Raw genomic sequence first — 21,448 nt, forward strand, 5'->3', positions numbered from 1 at the left:
AGTTAAAGTAGTTAAGGGTTGAATAGATAAGTTGAAATTTAGTTATTTGTTAAATGTGTGAGTTAAAGTTTAAGATAACAGTTAAACAGGAAGGATTATTGGTTCTCTATGTAAACAAATTTGTTAATGAGAAATAGGATTATCTGGAAAGGCTCTGGGGTGGGGGAGTGGATGAGGGGAAGAAGATGAATACATCAAGCATGATCCATAAGGTAGAGGAAGATGGTGCCAAATTTTTGGCGTCAGAGCTAGAGAATGGGGGAGGGGAGGAAGGAGGAGTGGTTTAGGAGAAGGGGATGGGTTAGTGGGAGAGGTAGTATGGGGAAAGGGGTTAATCATTGTAAGGTGTTGTTTTTGTATTGTTGTCATTGATGTTTTTCCAGGGTGTGTTGTAGGCTCTATTTGTTGGTCTGGAGGGTCAAGGACAAAGGATTGGATGGGCACTGGACCAGGGGGGACGATGGGAGCATGAATGTTGGAAGGATCTCCTGGGCAATGAATAATACAATTAAATACCTGAGTTTTAATGTTAATGGACTTGTTCTGCAAGATTAACTGTACCTCTACTGTGGATAAATTTCTCATTTGGGACACTTTAAAGGCATATTTGAAGGGCAAATAATTGGATATACTAAAACAATTAAGAGAGAATATTTGAGAGAGGTGGAACAATTGGAACAGGAGATCACTGAACTAGAAAAAGATTTTCAAAGAATGGGCTCAGAGGAAAAATACAGAGAATTATCAAATAAGAAGTTCAGGTATAATACACTCCAAACCTACAGAATAGAGAAGACCATTTTAAGGTCGAGGCAGAAATATTATGTACTTGGGGAAAGGGCCCATAATGTTCTTGCCTGGCAGCTGAGGGCAGAACAGGCCTCGAGAACAATTAATGAGAAACCAGCCGAAGGAAATTAATGACATTTTCCAGCAGTTTTATGAACAATTATAAAATATAGTCAAGGGGGTAAAAAAATTGGAACTGCCAAATTTTGGTCCAGAAGAGCAAGAGGGGATGAATGCCCCATTTACAACAGAAGAGATAGAGGAAGCATTAGGTCTACTGCAAGCTGGCAAGTTTCCAGGCGAGGACGGTTCCCCCCTGAATTCTACAGGGAATTTAAGGATCTTTTAATCCCCCTCTTTACGGCGGTTGTGGATCAGGCAATGGAAACCCATTCTCCTCCAGAATCATTATGGTGATTCCCAAAAAGGATAAGGATCCACTGAAACCATCTTATAAACCCATCTCGTTACTGAATGCAGATTATAATATTCTTGCCAAAGGCTTGGCAAATAGATTGGCAAAATATTTACCAAAATTAATAAATATTGATCAAGCAGGATTTATGCAAAAGGAAGCTTTACAGGAGATGCCAAATGGGAAGTCTCCAGGGGACGATGGATTTACTGTTGAGTTTTATAAGGTGTTTTATGAAGATTTATCTCCTATATTTTTGGATGTACTTCAAATAACAGATGAACAATCATTATCAGAATCTTGTTCAACTGCGATAATTACAGTAATACCAAAGAAAGATGGAGACCTGTTGAATGTGGCCTCATATCGGCCAATTTCTTTATTAAATGTAGATTATAAGGTCATAGCTAAAATATTAGCGAATAGACTTGCCAAATATTTACCTCAATTAGTACATGCTGATCAGGCAGGTTTTATTAAGAATAGGTAATTCTGATAATATTCTGATAATATTCTTAGAATGATTACGTTGATCAATGCATCGAGTTAACAACCGAGTTGAATGGAACTTTTTATTTAACGTGTTCGAAAAATTTAAGTTTGGGCATTATATAAAAATCCAGTTGCTACAGTAGTGATGAATGGCCAAATTTCTTCGTCATTCAAGTTAACATGATCAACACATCAAGGCTGTCCAGTGTCACCAGCCTTATTTGCATTGGTCATAAACCATTAGCTCAAGCAATCAGACAAAATGATAATATTAAAGGGATAAGAATTGCAGATGATGAATATAAGATTAATTTGTTTGCTGATGATGTATTGATATATTTAACATATCCAGAACAATCTTTAAAATATTTTCAAAAATGTGCAGACTGATGCAGGGCATCAAAAATGGGGAGACACCCCCATTAAGAAGAAGCAGACGAGAAGACCCTACATGACGATGATCACAGCAGATATACAATTAGATGTAAAATTACCAAAATGACAGGCTGAGATTTAATTACCCAACTAATCCTGCAAGTAATTCTGTGAAGGCATTCCAATGAATGAAATTTTCTATTCTCATATAAAAACATCTCTACAATAAAAATACAGTTGGCTCCAACATTTGCAGAGCACCTTTAAAGTTATAAAATCATCCCTAAGTTCTTTGCAGGTGCATTATCAGTGAAAAAAATAATACTCAATCTCAAAGGAAATATGAGGACAGGTGATCAATGCTTGGACAAAAGAAGACGAAAAATAAAAATGGAAACTCTGAGCAAGCAGGAATAATCAATAATCAAAGGCATAGCTGGTAGCAACTCCAGTTGAGCTGATACAAAGCAGAGTTGGCTGTCAAACAGATACTAACAAGTACAGACATATATTGCTACAATAAGTAGAAAGCTGAAAAGTAAACTGATGTCATACTTGAATATGCTCCGCACATTGATTACTTTATGGACTCTCTCTGAAATCTCCCATGCAATTCGTTCCATAAGGGGCACCATTCGCTCATCCTTATTGTAATGGCGAGAAATAATCCAAACCATCCTCAAGGCATTCATCATGGAAGGGATTGTATCCATGACAATTTGAAATCTTGTTCCCTGTGATAAATTCTAATAAACAGACATTTATTTTAGGAGTCATGAATGGCAAATTCATATCAACAAGAAAACAAAACTGAATATCCCTCAGCCCTAAAAATCTATGTTAGTGAATAAAAAAATGTTCCCCAAAGGAGAAAGAACCAGCAAATTTCCACAGGAGCACCTTTCATGTTGGGAAGAGTCTTTGAATCTCTGAACTACCTGGAAGCAAGCTGTGCCATGCAGGCATTCACCAAGTGCACAAAAATTGAGGAAAGAGCAGTACCTCTGTCAACATCAATCTGCGGAAATAAGGGCAGCAAGTGTATAGGAACACCACCTGCAGGTTCTTCATCTCTTCTCTCATCCTTAGACCTATTATTTTAAAATCTCTAACTTTGGTTTTGACTATTCTGCCAAGAGAAATAGATTATTCCTAATTTCTCTAACAAGGCCTCTTGCAATCTTACACAATTATATTTCTCCTCAATCTCCTCCTATTCAAAGAAAATAACTTTAGCTTGTCCAATTTTTACAATAGCCACAATTTTCCAGGCCTAACAATATTTTTCTGCACCCTTGCAGTGCATAGAACTATAGAACACTACAGCACAGAAAACAGGCCATTCAGCGATTCTAGTCTGTGCCAAAAGATTATTCTATTAGTCCCACTGACCTACACCCAATCCATAACCCTCCAGACTATTCCCATCCATGTATCTATAATAGCGGCCTGATGAACGCGGCGACTGCACGGACCTGGGGGTGACACCAGCTGATGCCCCAGGTGGCCTCCCACACAATGGGAAGATGCTGCCAATCCCAGTCCAGCACTCCAATGACACAGTGCCCTGACATCAGCGCCTGGGGCCCACTTAAGTGTGATGACCAGTGCAATAAACTAGTCTCGACTTCAAGGCTTTGGTGTGCGGGCCGCTCTTCACACTCGTGTAGTGTGAACACTACACTATCCAATTTATTTTTAAAAGAGTGAGCTCGCATTTACCACATCAGATGGCAGCTCCTTTCAAACTCTCACCACTCTCTGAGTGAAGTTCCCCCAAACCTTTCACCCTAAAGCCATGCCCTCTCATGTATCTCTCTCTCCCCCAATCGAAGTGTAAAGAGCCTATTCACATTTACTCTGTCTATTCATCTCATAATTTTGTAAACCTCTATCAAATCTTCCCTCATTCTTCTGCACTCCAAGGAATAAAGTTCCAATCTGTTTAATCTTCCCCTGTAACTCAACTCCTGAAGACCCAGTAACATCCTAGTAAATCTTCTCTGCACTCTTTCAATCTTTCACTCTTTCAATCCTTCCTGTAGTTTGTGGACCAGAACTGCACACAATACTCCAAATTTGGCCTCACCATAACATCCCAACTCCTGTACTCAATACTTCCAAGATGCCAAAATCTTTCTTTACAACCCTGTCTACCTCTGACACCATGTTCAGGAAATTATGTATCTGTATTCCCAGATCCCTTTGTTCCTCTGCACTCCTTGCATCCTTCCTGTTATGTGAGGACCAGAACTATACACAGAGTTGAAGGAGTGGGCTAACCAATATGCTACACAGTTCCAGAATTTTTTTAACCTCAATAGTATCCAAAATATTTTTTCATTTTCTTTATGACCTGCTCTCCAAGATCTCACTGTTCTTCCACAGTCGTCAATCTCCTGCTTGAGCTGTGTACTTCCTTGCCTTGTGTCATCTTCCCAGCTCCATTGGCCAGAATTTCTCTGCACTGAATTGTGTTTCCCAAAGCATTTTATTTATAAATTTAGAACCACATAAAAGAATACACATGGTTAAAAATAATACAAATCAATGCAAATACACATGACATATAAAAAGAAAAAAATAAATAAAAACCCCTTGATATACCTGTTGGCATCACTTTGAAAATATCTTCAGTTGTTGAAATTCACTTTCAGTAAAACTGATTTTGACTCATTCCAGACACCTTGATATGCTTGTTAGCACGAATGCAAGTGTAAAATAAATGAAAGGAGTAATGGGAAGACTTTGTAAAAAATCTTTGTAAATTCCAGAAATTCACCATCTGTGAGAAAAGTTCAGCAGCGCTACAATTTTAAATAACCACTCCTTAATCTCAAATCCTCCCACCAGTGGAAAAAAACATCCTTGTCATACATCCAAAGATCGTTTCAATATTTATTCTTTATTGTTTATTCTTCTGAATTTCAAATAGTATTCATCTAACTCTAAAGAACATTGATCTAAATACAGAATATAGAGCTGATAGAGACTGCATCAATGGAAGTTCTTTCTTTTATTGTGAAATGGCATCCACTGAATAGTGTGACGATCAAAATTGAACCACAGTGATCTTCAGATCTTTGAAAGGATGGATTTAACTTGTTCAAGGGTTGTCCATGACTGGATTTCAGAGGCAGAGGTGGGAGTTGATTTGTAGAAGTGAATAGCTACAGTCAGGTCAACTCAACCAATACTAAAACATCTGTCCCAGGCAAATAACTATTGCAGATTCTTAGCATCTAAGGAGAACAAATGAAATTGTTGTGCAGCAGAGACTCTCATGTCCACACAAGAAGAAATGTTACTATTCTTGACATAACACAGTTTTATTTATCAAGAAAGTCATTGGTAGAAGGATATTTCAAGTGTCTAATTGATACACAAAGAATACAATTTCCCTTTACCTTAAAATGCCGTTCCAGTGTTGAAAGGAACCTGACATTGTCTGCAGCTTCCACGTGGTACTTGGTAAGGTCAGCAACAATTAAATTTAGGTTCTGGATTAAACTTTGGTCAGATTTTCCCACAAAGTCAATAATCTTCTTCACCACAGGCAGTTTGAGTTGTTCACTGAGGGCACTGAGTGTAGCATTTCGTTCACGCCAGAAATCTATCTCAGCTAATGGACCATTGCCCTAAAGAAGTGTTCAGATAAAACAATGTAGTTTTTCATTTGATCCTTACATGACATCAGAACACCAATTTTGATTTTAAGGAGAATAAAAATAATCACCACCCCAAAGATATAACCATGTATCACTATACAAATTATCTCACAATCTTTAAGATTATCAAAACAAAGTTCACAATATTCATCAGTCATCATTTGTTACTGCATTTAAAGAATAACAAGTGTTGTTTAAGTCATCTTGGATTTTCCGTATACTTATATTTGAGCAATATTATAAATTTTAATCATGAATTACACCCAGAAGTATGGATGAGTGTGGCGAGTATAGTTATATAGTCCAACAGCATGGAAACTGGTCCACAGGTCCATTTTTCCTGTGCTGAACAATATAACCATCTGTTTAGTCCCATGTGGCCTCATTAGACCCACACTCCTTCAATCCACTCCCACCCACATATTTATCCAAGTGTTTGTAAAGAAAGCTAATAAACCTGTCTCCAGTACTTTGTCTGGCAGCTCATTCCATATTCCCACCATCTTTTGAGTGAAAAACATCCTCACATGTCTCTTCACCTCACTTTATAGTTATGCCCTCTCATCTTAGTTTCACCTATTCTAGGAGACTATCTGTAATGATAGCGATCATGCTAGCAAGGCCTTGATTATAGTTCCTATTTGATTAGACTTGGCTGCCAGCAGGGGACTGACACAGAAAAAGAGATTGCAGTCTGTAATGGAGGCTTCCAGCCTTATGGCATGCCTCATGGGCTGTTTAAATCAACTTTAAAGTAAAGAATCTTTTCCTTCATTCATGTGTTGTTTAAGAACTCACACATATGAATACAAGATGAAACATGGTGTCAGAAGTGGGATGAAGGAAATAAAAAGGAAATACTTTAAAAGGAAAAATCTAAGGTCAGCAACTGATCAGTGAAGAGAAGCTAACAAAGAGAAAAATGGAAGGATCATATCCTCCAGCAAAATTTCAGTTGACAGGTAATGTGGCTAAAAATTGGAAGAGATTCAAACAACATTTTGGATTGTATTTAGTGGCAGTCAGAGAAGACGAGAAAAGTGATAAAGTGAAAGTGTCAATTTTCTTACATGTCGTGGGTGATGAAGCTCTGGAGGTGTATAATAGTTTCACATTTGCTGCTGAAGGAGACAAATGAAATTGAAAAAAAAAATGGAACAGTTTGAGGCATACGGCATACCTAAACGTAATGTGACATTTGAGAGGCACATATTTTTCACATGTGCACAGAAAATGGAAGAAAATATTGATCAGTATGTGACTGAAATGAGAAACAGGAGCAAAATGTGTGAATTTGGTGGACTGACCAACTCGCTGATGAAAGACAGACTTGTGTGTGGTATTCCAAATAATAGTCTAAGGCAGGGGTGTCAAACTCAAATTCACGGAGGGCCAAAATTAAAAACTTGGACTAAGTCGAGGGCCGAACTAAATATTTATTGAAAATTTTCAACAACATCTGCATGTTTTCTCTTCTTTCAACATATGTAATGTTAAACTTTTTCTTATTAAAATAAATGTTTAATAATAGTTTTGGATAAACTCTTTCCAGAAGCATTAACAAATGAGAAATAAAATATTCAATAAATAATATTTCTCTATAGAGGATTTGTCAAATGTTGCTAGTGTGCTGTCGAATAGTAAAATCTGAGGGCTATTGAGAATGTGGGAGAATAACATGATTCCTGAAACAATCAAATGGGTGACTGATTGTGGGCATGAACTCTAGCAGGGTTATTTGCCATGCCCTTTTTCCATTGGTACAGATATCCTTTGATTGACACACTTTTCAAGTTTTATGCCTAATGAGCTTGTATCCAGGTGCAGGACCATTTTTAACCAGGAATATATTTATCACTGTGACATGAAACTATTGGAAGATCGTTTTATCCTGAGATTAAAGTTCATAATACTTACTCAGGCCTGTGTGCGGGAGGGCGGGGTTTGCGGGCGATCGGGTTGGACAACAACAGTGCGGGGGCATCGGCTCTCGCTGCAGGGCGGCATCTCGGCGGATCAGCGGCCCCGTCACCATGAGTCGCGGATTGGCCTGCGGCAGGGAGGGGGAGTGGGCAACAGTCCTGGAGAGGTCAGGCCCGAGGCCTCCGGTTCTGGGCGCTGGGAAGCGGCCTTGGCTTCCCCTGACACCGGCCAGGCCCCAAAACCAGAGTCCACGGTGAGACCCTGCAACGTAAACAGAGGAGGTGGGGGCGATTAGCAGGCAGACACCAATGCATTCTGGGATTTGATGTATTACTGTGCATGTGCTATACTGGCGCGGCGGCCAGCGGGCCACCTCTAATACATTTTTGAAATGATCTTACGGGCCAAATATAATTATATCGCGGGCCAAATTTGGCCCGCAGGCCAGAGTTTGACATGTGTGGTCTAAGGGAAAGACTGTTAAGAGAGCAAAATCTAGACCTGGAAAAAATCCACAGGACTTTGTAGGGCGAGAGAAACTGTAAAAGTGCAGGCAAAAGAGCTGTTCAGTGAAACTAACTGCAACATGAATGCAGTAAGCAAGAACGGACAGCAAACTATTTAACAAAAAGAGCGCCAAATTGGAAAGAGAAGCATGACCAGCAAACAAAAATGAAAGGGACAATCAAAAGCTATGTCGTCGATGCGGTACAGAACACCTACCAAAAAAGTGTCCAGCATATGATAAAATATGCAATAGGTGCAACAAAAGCAACCATTATGCCCGTTGCTGTAGGAACCAAGTACAACAAACCAAGGTCTATGCAATAGATGAAAGGGAGATAGAGGAATTCTATGTTGATGTTGTGACTGAAAACGAGAAAGAAAATAGAGATTGGATGTTGAGATTAAAAGTGAATGACATATACATTTCAGTTAAATTGGATACTGGAGCACAAATTAATGTAATATCAGAGACTGATTTTAAGAAGATTAGACCTAGACCAAAGATGTATGGAACTAAAGTGAAGGTGACAGGATATTCAGGTACTGATATACCAGTGCAAGGAGAATGCACGGTCAAAGTGAAACACAAGGACAGAGAGCATATGCTTATATTGTACAGACCATACTAGATTTAACTGCTTGTGAGAAACTGAACCTGGTAAAAAAAGAGTCCTCGCTGTAGAAAGTGAAGGAGAGATAGTCTATGATGAATTCATGAAAGAGTACAATGACCTATTTCAGGGTCTAGGCTGCCTTCCAGGAGAACACACTGTTAGTGGATAATCCTGTGCCACCAATGCATAAAAGTTCATTTACACCAAAAGCAAGTAAAGGCAGAGTTGGACAGGATGAAAAGCCTGAGTATGATTCAGAAGATAGATGAGCCAACAAAGTGGGTTAGTACACTCGTTGTTGTGGACAAAAGGAATGGAAAGCTTAGAATTTTCCTAGATCCAAGAGATCTAAATATACCAATAAAAAGAGAACACTTTAAGCTTCCAATGCATGAAGAAATTATGTCACAGTTTGCAAATGCGAAGTTTTTCAGCAAGTTAGATGTATCATCAGGATTTTGGCAGTTAAAATTGGATGAAGCAAGTTCAAGACTGTGCACATTCACTAGTCCATTTGGGAGATACAGATTCCTAAAGTTACCATTCAGAATCGCCTCGGCTCCTGAAGTGGATCACAAAACTATCCATATGATCTATGAGCACCTGGACGGAGTTGATACCTCAATGGATGACATCATAGTCTGGGGAACCACGAGAAAGGAGCGTGATGAGAGACTAAGGAAAGTGATGGAAGCAACAAGGAAAGTAAACCTGAAGCTGAATAGAGAGGAATGCTAGCTTAGGGTAAGAGAACTAACATTTGTAGGAGATATTATTGGCAGTGAGGGCATCAGACCAGATTCCAGAAAGGTGTCCTCCACTGGGAACATGCCAAGGCCACAATGCAAAAAGGATGTACAGAGGTTTAATGGAATGGTCAACTATATGGGTAAATTCATATCCAACCTCTCAGAAAAGACTAACAGAAAATAAATTGAATGGGAATGGAATCATGAGCATGAAAAGTCATGGAGGGAACTAAAGAAACTGCTCACAGAGGAACCAGTTCTGAGGTTTTACGACCCAGCGAGACCCGTCAAGATATCATCAGACGCATCACTTAGTGGGCTTGGTGCAGTTCCTCTGCAAAAATATGATGACTGGCATCCCATTGCATATGCATCACGCTCAATGACAGACGTGAGGACACAATACACTCAAAATGAAAAGGAGCTGCTCACCATCTCATATGCCTGTGAAAGATTTCATCAGTTTGTGTCAGGACAAGCAATCAATGTAGAGACTGACCATAAGCCCTTGATTGTATTGTTCCAAAAAGCCATTAAATGTATGTCCACTTAGAATACAAAAAATGATGATTAGGCTGCAATGCTATACATTGAGTGTGGCATATACTCTGAGTAAGCTAATGTACATAACAGACACGTTGTCTAGAGCTGTTGACACGAGAGAGCCCGCAAACACCAAAATGGAGGAAGAGGTGAATGCCTTTGTGGACATGATCACAAGGGCACTGCCCATATCAGATGCAAAAATGTAGTTCATAAAGTCAGAGACAAACAAAGATGAAACACTGAGACAACTGAGAAAAAACATCCTGGATGGATGGCCCAACATGAAGCAGGACTGCTCACCTGATGTTGCAGAGTACTGGAGCTGCAGGGTGGAACTATCAGTGGTTGAAGACATCATCTACAAAGGAAGTAAATTCCTAATCCCAAAGAGTCTGTGAAAAGAGATTAAAAAGGATCCATGGAGAACATCTCAAGAATCAGTATGAGAGGTGATGTACTGGCCAAGAATCAACAATGAAGTGTCAAACTGTACAATATGCCAGAAATATCAAGCAAGCAATCCTGCAAAACCATTAAAGCCACAACCAGCACCATACAGACCTTACCAGAAGGAAGGCACTGACCTATTTGAATGTCAAGGAAAGGACTATCTTGTAGTCACAGACTATTACTCCCTGTATCCAGGGGTGTGTAAACTGAACACCGCCACTGCAGATGCTGTAATAACAGATAAGAAAGCCATATTCACCAGACATGGTGCGGCAAGCGAGGTCTTCACAGACAATGGACCCCAGTTTTTCAATTAAAAGTTCCAACAGTTTGCCAAAGAGTGGGACTTTGTATACACCACGTCAAGTCCTCATTTTCCATAGTCCAATGGTCTAGTGGAAAAATTGGTTCAAACAGTGAAAAGACTGATGTACAAGGCAAAAGACAGTGGAACGGACTTCTACCAGAGCATGCTTGTATACCGCAAAATGCCGCTCAAGTGTGGTATGTCACCAGCACAACTCCTTATGGAACGTGGGCTAAGATCAAACCTACCCATCCAGGGAAACCTCTAAAAAACAAGAGGGGGAGAAAATGATTAAATTCAAAGAACAGAAAGAAAAGCAAAAATATTACTTTGACAAAGGAACAAAAAATCTACCGGAATTCTACACTGGTGATCAAGTAGAGATAAAAGACAAAACAAACTTATGGACTCAGAAGAGAACTGTCCTTAGTAAAGTCCAACCAAGATCATACATCATTCAGACAAATGAAGGTGCTGTTCTATAAAGAAATCGTCGAGATCTTCAAATTGGACCAGCCACATAGATGGAAAGACGGATACTGTTGAACAACCTGAATACACAGCTGAGAAGACACTGTCTGAGGCAACAACTGAGATTCAAGGACAATCAATCAGGAGATTGTCAAGACGTGAATCCTCCTAAGAGACTCAGAGCAAATGTAAAGACTACTGTTATAGAACGAAGTAGTGCTATCTAATTCACTCTTCAGGTGTTAGTGTATGTGAATGTGAACACACAAAACAAGTTTAAAAAATGTTGATAATGTTGATAATAATGAAAATGCAAGTTCCTGGTGTTAAAGCTAAAATTTCAGACTTATACAATGAAAACATGTTAGTTAAAAGTAAGCTACTTTTGTTTTAAGAAAGAGAGGTGTAATGATAGTGATCATGTTTGCATGGCCACTAGCAAGGCCTTGATTATAGTTCCTGTTTGATTAGACTTGGTTGCCAGCATGGAGCTGACTCAGAACAAGTGACTGCAGTATGCAAGATCTATAATGGAGGCTTGCAGCCTCATGGCATGCCTCATGGGCTGTTTACATCAACTTTAAAGTAAAGCACCTTTTCTTTCATCCATGTGTTGTCTAAGAACTCACACATATGAATACAAGATGAAACACTGTCTATATTCACCTTATCTATGCCTCTCATGATTTTATGGACCTCAGTGAGATCCCTTCACAACCTCCAACATTCTAAGTTTATTGTCATCTGACTGCATAAGTACAACCCGACAAAACAGCATTCTCCAACCCTTGATGCAAAACATGCAGACACACAATCAGACATAACACACAGAGACAAACAATACATATGCAGAACAAGTATTCGTATATACAATAATTTTTAAAAAAAAATGTGAATATGAGTGTCTCTGATGGTTAGTGTGAACAGTTTCTTTGGTCGTTCAGCATTCTTACTGCTCATGGGAAGAAGCTGTTCCTCAGCCTGTTGGTGCTGGCTTTGATCCTCCTGTATCTCTTTCCCAACAGAAGCAGCTAAAAGATTGTGTGTGGGGTGGAAAGGTTCCCAATAATCCAGACAACAATCCCAGTAGATCACCTCTATGTTGGGGGTAGGGGGGTGCATGGAGGAGACTCCATTGATCCTTTCTGCCACTTTTATGGTCGTGTGAATTGATCTCCAATCAATTTCTCTGCAGCAACTATACTACACTGTGATGCAGCCAGCCAGGGCATGCTCAATGGAGCTCCTGTAGAAGGATAACATAATGGTGGCCGATAGCTTTGCCTGCTTCAGTTTTCTCAGGAAGTGCAGACACTATTGCACCTTCCTGACAAAGGAGCAGATGTTGAGTGTCCACGTTAGGTTACTAGTTAAGAGAACTCCAAGGAACTTGGTGTTCTCCACACTCTCGCCACAAAAGAATTGTTTCTGTGTTGTGGAGGGTGATGATTCCTGGTTCTCCTGAAGTCCACCATCATCTCCTTCATCTTTTCCTCATTGAGACTCAGGTTGTTATTCTCGCACCCTATTATGAGATTTTCCACCTCTTCTCTGTTCTGCAAATTATTGTTGTTGCTGATGAGGCTAACTACTGTTGTGTCATCTGCAAAATCGATGACATTGTTGGAGATTGATCTGTGATGCAATCGTGGATCAGTAGCTTGAACAGCAATGGACTTGGCACACAGCCCTGAGGTGTGCCAGTCCTCAACCCAGGCAGACTGGTCTTTCTGTTAGGAAGTCCAGAATCAAGTAACAGAGAGGGGTGTTAAGTCCCAACCTCTGCAGAATGATCATTTTAAAGGGCAAGCTGAAACAAATGAACAACAGCAGAACAAATCTAATCAGGGGGCATTAGGGTAACCACAGGGAACACAAACTGATGTTCGAAAACTCATTCAGCTGGGAGGGAGGGAGGGAGGGAGGCAGGTGCCATACCTGCCATGAACCTCTTCCGTGCACTGCCATCACACATCCCCCTCCCTCCAACGTAACAGACAAATGCATGTGCTTATATCACATGGACACTAGTGAAGCTTGTGCTGCAGGTGGGGGGGAACAAAAACTCATTTTGGGGCAATGCCCATGAATGCCCCCCACCTTGGTGCTGTGGTTTGGCGTATGCAGCGTCGTTCTCCAGGTCAGTCAGGATAGAGTGAAGGGACAAGGTTATAGCATTGCCTGTGGAACAGTTTCTTCTATAGGTAAATTGAAATTGATCCAGCGTTTCTGAGAGGTGTGCTTTGATGCGTTCCATCACCAAATGCTCAAAACATTTCATAATGGTGGAGGTCAGTGCCATAGGGCAGTAGTCACTGAGGCCTGTTATTGTCGTCATCTTGGGAAATGGGATGATGGTGGCTATCTTAAACCCTGCAGGAACAATGGAGTGCTGCAGTGAGGCATTGAAGATGTCCATAAAGACCTTTGTCAAATAATTTGTATAGTCTTTCAGTACCTGACCAAATAGGATATCTGGTCTCGCTGCCTTGTGTGGGTTCACTTTGATGAGGGTTTTCCTCACCTCGGCGGTGGCTATGCAGCGGGCACAGGGATTCATCACGGGAGCACAGAGTTTTCTTAAGCGCCATCCTTTTCTTCTCATCAGACTATACATAGATGATGTTTAGTCTGTATGGAATGCAGGCATTATTGTCCTTAACTCGTAAGGTTGACCTCATGTCACCAGTTCATACAGCTGTCTGTGAATTTGCTGTACATATCCCCACTTTGCCTTCTGATTGCAGAAGAATGTACAGCCCTGATCTTAGTGCCATCCTAAATCCTGTACTGAAGGCAGCTTCACGAGGTCTGAGAAGGGCCCAAACCCCTTTAACCAACCATGTTTTCTGGTTAGCCCGAGTTGTAAAAAAATCTGATCTCGGTGACATCCTCAATGCCCTTCCTGATGTAGCCAGTCATGGAGCTCATGTACTTCTCTGTTTACATGACCATTGTAGATGGCCACCTCCCTGAAACATCTCCAGTCCGTGGTGTCACATGGTGTCAAAGCAGACTTGTAACGCTGCTATGCCACCCACCGACCACATCCTAATCTCCCTGAAAACTGACCTAGTTTGCTTTGCCAGAGGTCTGTATGCCAGGATTATCAGGACAGATATGTAATCTGTGTAATCAAGGTGGGGGAAAGATGCAGCCTTGTACACACCAGGGACATCAGTGTACACCTGATACAGAGGTTCTCTCCTCTGATGGTGAAGTTCACATGCAGTTGAAACCATGGTAAGACTGTTTTCAGGTTGGCGTGATTGAAGTTGCCAGCAACAATCATAGCACCGTCAGGTGGGTTTCACAGATGGCACTATAAAGCTTCTTCATGGCTTCATCCTCATTAGTCAATCAGAACATAGATTGCAGCAATTAGCATGGCCAAGAATTCCCTGGGTAGTAAAGAGTCTGCATTTCACCAGAAGGTATTCTATTTTTGCTGAGCAGAAGGCCTTCACAACAGAGACATCTGTATAGCATATCTTTTCTGTTAATGCACAGTCCCCCTCCTCAAGTCTAAGGAAAACAAATCTAATTTTTCCAGTCTCTCACAATAATAACTTTCCTAACATCACTTCTGGCTTCGGATCAGCGATCACTAACTTCACTTCCGGTCCCAGCCATGTGCGAGTACTGGAAGCAGCCATCTTCTGAGGCGCCAAGTCCAACATGTGGCCGATAGGAACAGTACAATGGTGACTCTGAATTGGACCTATCTCTGGCCTCCGTGATGCTGGATCAGAACAGGCCTCACTAGCTAGTGAAATCGATCATGAACATTGAGGTAAATGGTCACGTCTCAGGTTGTTTGTTTGACACAGGGAGCTCCGGAAGTTTTATTCACCCAGACTTAATAAAGCACTGTGCACTGGAGGCGTCTCCGGAAATGTGCCGAATATCCCTGGCATCTAAATTCCAGTCCACAGAGAAGTGTGGATAGTGTCGGGTAGACTTAAGGGTGTGGGACAGGGAATACAGGGATTTTAAAATCATGGTAATGCCCAAACTCTGCACACCGGTTATCCTGGGGTTAGACTTCCAGTGTCAGCTGGAAAGTGTAACGATGCAGTTTGACGGTCCACACCCCCATCCAGTGCAGAACGAGGAATTCAGCTCAGCAATGAGAGTAAGCTGGGCAGTATGTGTGGGCTGTCCACCCTTCGGGTCCCTCCACTTTATCTATTTGAGCACTTATCAAAGAATTGCACTATAGCCACCAAAAGCAGGAGATATAGCCCAGAGGACAGATGTTTCATTAAAACCGAAATCCAGAGGCTGTTGGCTGAAGGCATCATTGAGCCCACCTGGCGAACTCAGGATTTGGTGGTAAAAGTGGGGGAGAAGAATAGGATGGTAGTAAACTACAGCCAGACTGTGAATAGATTTATGTTACTGGATGCCTTCTCCCTACCCCGAATTGCCGACATGGTGAATGAGATAGCCCAATATCAGGTCTTCTTCACCATAGACATTAAGTCGGCATACCATCAGATCCCAACCTGACCAGAGGACAGGCCCTACAAGGCTTTTAAAGCCGATGGCTGATTGTATCAGTTCCACAGGGTCCCATTCAGTCTGGCGAATGGGGCATCAGTGTTCCAAAGGGAAATGGACCACATGGTGGATGATCACAAGCTAAAGGCAACATTCTTGTATTTGGATAACATCATCATATGCGGCATGATGTGGAGGAACACGATACGAATCTAAGGGAATTCCATGCCACAGCAAAAACCCTAAACCTGACATATAATCAGAAGAAGTGTGTGTTCCGCACTTCACTGCTGGCGATACTAGGGTATGTGGTGGAGGGAGGGATCATGTCCCCGGACCCTGAGAGAATGCGCCCCCTTAGGGAACTACCATTGCCCCAGAACCTGAAAGCCCTGAAAAGGTGCCTCGGGTTCTTTTCTTATTATGCCCAATGGTCCCCAATTACGCAGACAAGGCCCAGCCACTAGTGAAGACAACAGACATTTCCCCATCAGCGGAGACTCGTAAAGCCTTCAAGGGCATCAAGGATGAGATTGCTAAAGTGGCGATGCAGGCCATTGATGAATCCATTCCATTCCAAGTGGAAAGTGATGCCTCTGATGTTCCCCTAGCAGTCACGCTGAATCAAGCAGGCAGGCCAGTGGTATTTTTCTCTAGAGCACTCCAGGGCCCAGAAGGCAGGCACTCAGCAACTGAGAAAGAGGCCCAGGCTATAGTGGAAGCTGTGTGCCACTGGAGGCATTATTTGGCTGGTAAACCATTTATCCTGCTGACGAACCAGAGGGCTGTCACATTTATTTTTAACAACACACAGCAGGGTAAAATAAAAAATGATAAGCTCATGTAGCGGAGAATCAAACTCTCCACATACAATTATGAGATCCTATACCAGCCTTGGTAGCTTGATGAGCCACCCGATGCTCTGTCCCAGGGAACATGTGCCAGCGCACAAGCAAATCGTCTGAAGTTCCTGCATGACAAGTTCTTCCACCCCGGGGTCACAAGGCTGTATCACTTTGTGAGGGCTAGAAATTTACCCTACTCAATTGAGCAGACTTGAGAAATTTGCCCGTTACTGCTCAGTCTGTGCCAAATGCAAGCCGCATTTTTACAGACCGGATTGAGCCCAACCGAATAAGGTAACCCATCCCTTCAAACGTCTTAGTATGGACTTCAAGGGTCCCCTCCCATCCATAACAGGAATCTCTACTTCCTGAATGTAGTGGATGAGTACTCCCAGTTCCCGTTTGTTATCCCTTGTCCGGACATGACTGCAGCCATGGTCATCAAAGCACTCCGGACCATATTCACTATGTTTGGATACCCCAGCTACATACACAGTAACAGGACTTCCTCCTTCATGAGTCAGGGGCTGTGACGGTACCTACAGGTGGCGAATAGCCACGAGCAGAACTACACAACCCCCGCGGGAATGGGCAAGAGGAGAGGGAGAACGGTACAATCTGGAGAGCAATCCTGTTGGCGCTCACGTCAAAAGGGATGCCTGTCTCCCAGTGGCAAGAGGTACAACTGGACATGCTGCATGCTACTAGGTCCCTGCTGTGCATGGCTACGAATGCCATCCCCTACAAGAGACTCTTTTCTTTTCCCAGGAGGTTGGCAGGGAGGAGGACACAGTGTCAGTACGAGACCTGGCCTGGGCAGGGTACGCTAATGCAGATCAGGTGACCTCAAAAGGTCAATCAGCGCAGCGCACATCCACATCCCAGGATATTGACATATTCCCGCCTACCCACCCCCAGCACGAGTCAAACACCGGCAGCAGTCAATCCCACAGATATCTCGCCAGCAAGGAGCCCACCCCAACAGGTAGTGAAGGGCTCTGTAACCGAAATTCCACCCACACAGGTACACAGTCCTGTGAGCTCGATGCAGGAACAACAGAGGCCTCGGCCAGTGCCTCGGAAATCAGAGGATCATGAGACCATTGGACAGGCTGAACCTGTGATTGTCACTATGAACGATGTATACATGTAATAAAGTACAGTATGTGCTCCATGCCACCACATCATCCCTCTGGGTTTCATTTCAAAGAAGGGGTGAATGTGGATGAAGATATTTGCATAGATGTATGGACTGACCAGTCCGAACCACCCTGACTTTACCCAATTCCTCCCTTGGCTCCTCCCCAGACTATGTATTGAGGTTATTGTCTGGCACCAATGGAAGTTGCTTTGATAAACTGACAATTGTTTCCAAGATGAATTTTTTTCAGCTCTTATGTTGAATAAAATCAGAGAAAGCTCATTCAAAAAGATGGCAGCTGATCATATACCTCGTCCATCTTCCAATCTTATCTGTCTACCTCTGATTCCCTTAGTGTTCAAAATTATCTTGACCTCAGCACCAGGTATTCAGGGCATGGGGAGAATGTTGACATGACAACGAGTCAGGAGAAAGAAAAAGACTAAAATGAAATAAAATAATGAAGCTAATGTACCAAACAAACTGATGCAGAAAAACATGAGAATGTTTGGAAATAAAGTCCCAAAGAGCTGAGGCTTTTGTCCAGAGAATATTAACACCACCACCTTCGGAATCTGAAGAAAAAGGCTAATGATAAAGGGGCCCAACAATAGGACAAAAGACAGTATTACACAATAAAGAATTTGAGTTTTGTTTTCAGAAGATCTCATTTTTACAAAGGTTTTAACATCAAGATAAAGAATATACTACATGGATGATAATTCAACGCACCTGAGGTATCCTCGTCAGCTGCTCCTCAATGGCAGTACTGATTTGCACTTGCCAGTTCATGATACTCTGTTCTAGCATTTCCATAATTGGGTCAGAAGCAAACTTATTCAAGTCTGCATCAAGATCAATTTGAGGCAATGCAAGTTTGATTTCACCTGGTTAACGAAAATATAAATATCTCAAAAGCAAAATAGTGAAGATGCTGGAAATCTGAAATAGTAAGCCTATCATTGTGGAGAGAGAAATGGAGTTTCCTTCAGTACTGATGAAGAAAATATATTTGCTCAGAGATTGTCATCCGATTCAAATTTGTTTTATAAATACAAATAATCTTCAAAAATTGAACAGGCATCATTATTTCCTTTCTCATTGCTTTCATTCTAACCTAAGATTCAAGGACAATTTGAAGAGATGTGGGACACATTTATTGTGTAAGTCACTCTTCACATACAATTCATTTCAAATCAGACTGGGACTCCCAACCCTCAAATCCATGCTGAATCTTTGTCTTTTACCACTGAGAATGGAGAGTGAATTCAGGATGCTCAAGGCAGAAAAGTAAAAAATATATTCTAGAATTCAAATCATATAACAGAAACACTAAAAGGTCAGATGCCAGAATCTCAAACAAACAAAAGATTTCTGGAGGAACTTGGCATCCATGGGAAAAAATAGTCAACATTTTGGGTATGAACCCTTTATCCGGGAGGGCGGGAGGGGAAGAGAATAAAAAAGTTCAAGAGAGAGGAAAGAAAAGTAAGTACAGGAATGAGTGAAGAATAGATGGAAACAGTGGAAGCAGATGAGGGTTACCTGAAATTAGAAAAATTAATGTTCATGTTATTAGGATTAAGGTTGACCAGAAGGATCATGATGTGATATGAACATGTCTGTTCTTGGCCTCATCCATTATCAGAGTTACGTCAAAACTTGAGGAACAACATATCAAACACATTCCTCTTGGACAACCTTAAATCTAACAGAATGAACAATGGTTTTTCTAATTTCAGGTAAAGCCACCCTCATCTGATTCCACGGTTTCCATCTCTTCTTTATCCATTCTAAATTCATTATCATGATTAATTAAAAGTAATTACATGTACAATTCTTACTTGCTGCAGCCAAACTGATATGGAAAGAAACACAATAATAATAAACAATTGAATTTTAAAAAAACAATACATAAAATAGATAGGTAATAAATATTCACAGTAATTCTTGTGCAAAAAAAAAAGTGACTTGCGAGGGTGCAAACCATTCACTTGTGGTGTTGGAGAAGTCCCTGATGAGTGTAATAAGGGGAGCTTCAAGACTGGTAACTATTGGAAAGAAATTGTGAAACCTAGAGGTGAGAATGGCTTGGTTCTATCCACCACAATAGAAGGATCTCCCAGTGGCCATCTATTTTAATTCAATTCCCTTGCCAAAATGTCTGTCCATGCTCTCAAACACTGCCAGACTGAGACTACCCATAAATTGGAGAAACCTGGCCACCTTCAACCGGATGACATTAACATCAATTTCTCCGGTTTCTATTAGCCACAGCACCCACCCACATGTCTCCTTTCCTGTAACTCTGTCTTTCTTTCCTTCCTTTTCCCTGTCTCCTTTACCTCAGCTGTACATTGACAGAGCTAACACCCCCACCCACCCCCACCCCCCATCAATTCTCACCTTTCCTCTCTCCTGGCCTCTTCTCCATATCAAGTCGCCTTTTGCCTGTTAGTCAATGCTCTTCCCCCTGCCATTTCTTTTATTCATACCTTGAAAAAGGGGTCAGGCCCAAATCATCAGTAATATTGTTACCTCCTAAGGACACTGTAATATCTGCTGAGTTCCTCCAGCATTTCTGTATTTGTAGATGAACCTGGAGGTGCTGGTTTTCAGGTTTCTATGCCTTTTATCTCTCCGCAAATTTTCTTTCCCTCTGCTTCCCAAGTGTTTTTTTTTCCCCTCGCTCTCTACCTTCCTGCACCTCCATCTCCCACACTTTCTATTCAATACCCACCCCCTCTGGACCCCTCCTTCAGCTTCATTTCTACATAATAACACCCCATAACATTGTTATATTTCAATATCCTCATGCCATTCTTTAACCAGTCATCAGGGCAAGATGTTCCAGGTTTCACTACAAATGAAAGATATTCTTTAATCCAGTTTTTATTTAGTCAAAAGCCACAAGCAGAAATCTATCTCTGAGCTCAAGTGCTGAATACATGCAGGAGAATCAGCCATAGGTTGTGATCCCCACCTTCACAACTCATCAAAACACAAAAAAACAGCTCACAAAATTCACTTTCTAAAATCTCCATGGTCTCAGCAGTCTTCTAGCAAAAGTACTCTGAATTTCCACTACCCCTTGTATGAAAAGAGACTTCCTGTTTCCACTTTTGGAGAACTTATCTTCTTCTGAATCAAAATTGGTAATTTCTACCTGCTATAATCTTGGCTCAGTTCTTCTTTTCTGGTTGTATTCTGGCTATGTCCCACATCTTTGTCCCTTTTTTTTTCCCCTTGCCTTTCCTTTACTACATTTTCAGACTTTTAGTTACAGGAAAGTACAGGGTACAGCTATGCAACTTTCTTATATGGATTACCTCCTCATTTGATTCCATCTTTCACCTGCCAACCCCTGCCCATCACATCCCCTCAACTCTCCACTCTTCTCTGATTCTAATGCAGTCTCAATCCAAAATGTCACCCATCCCTTTACATTCTCAGAGATGTTGCCTGATACTTTCAATTCCTCTAGCATTTGTTGGCTCCAGATTACAGCTTCTCCAAAACCTCAGATTGTCTTGTTCAATGTCACATCCAGAAGCAACTCTCAACTTGTGAAGGACACATTCTATTTTTAATACATCCATATTCCCCCAATTTATAAATTAATAAGCAAGGGTCTCATGGACTTACTTTTCCCA

General features: G+C 41.4%; 1 protein-coding gene across 3 annotated transcripts in view; it reads right to left on the minus strand.

Moving 5' to 3' along the window:
- dnah10 (dynein axonemal heavy chain 10) overlaps positions 1–21,448 on the minus strand; it is a 677,292-nt gene that overhangs the window by 599,603 nt on the left and 56,241 nt on the right. For all 3 annotated transcript variants that reach the window (XM_069933473.1, XM_069933472.1, XM_069933474.1), the window contains 3 exons: positions 18,528–18,682; positions 5,479–5,709; positions 2,627–2,817 (listed from right to left, as the gene is read on the minus strand). In XM_069933473.1, the coding sequence (XP_069789574.1) occupies positions 2,627–2,817; positions 5,479–5,709; positions 18,528–18,682 (577 nt within the window). The remainder of the gene's footprint in view (positions 1–2,626; positions 2,818–5,478; positions 5,710–18,527; positions 18,683–21,448) is intronic.

This window comes from Narcine bancroftii, chromosome 4 (genome assembly GCF_036971445.1).
Source record: "Narcine bancroftii isolate sNarBan1 chromosome 4, sNarBan1.hap1, whole genome shotgun sequence".
NCBI classification, from domain to species: Eukaryota; Metazoa; Chordata; class Chondrichthyes; order Torpediniformes; family Narcinidae; genus Narcine; species Narcine bancroftii.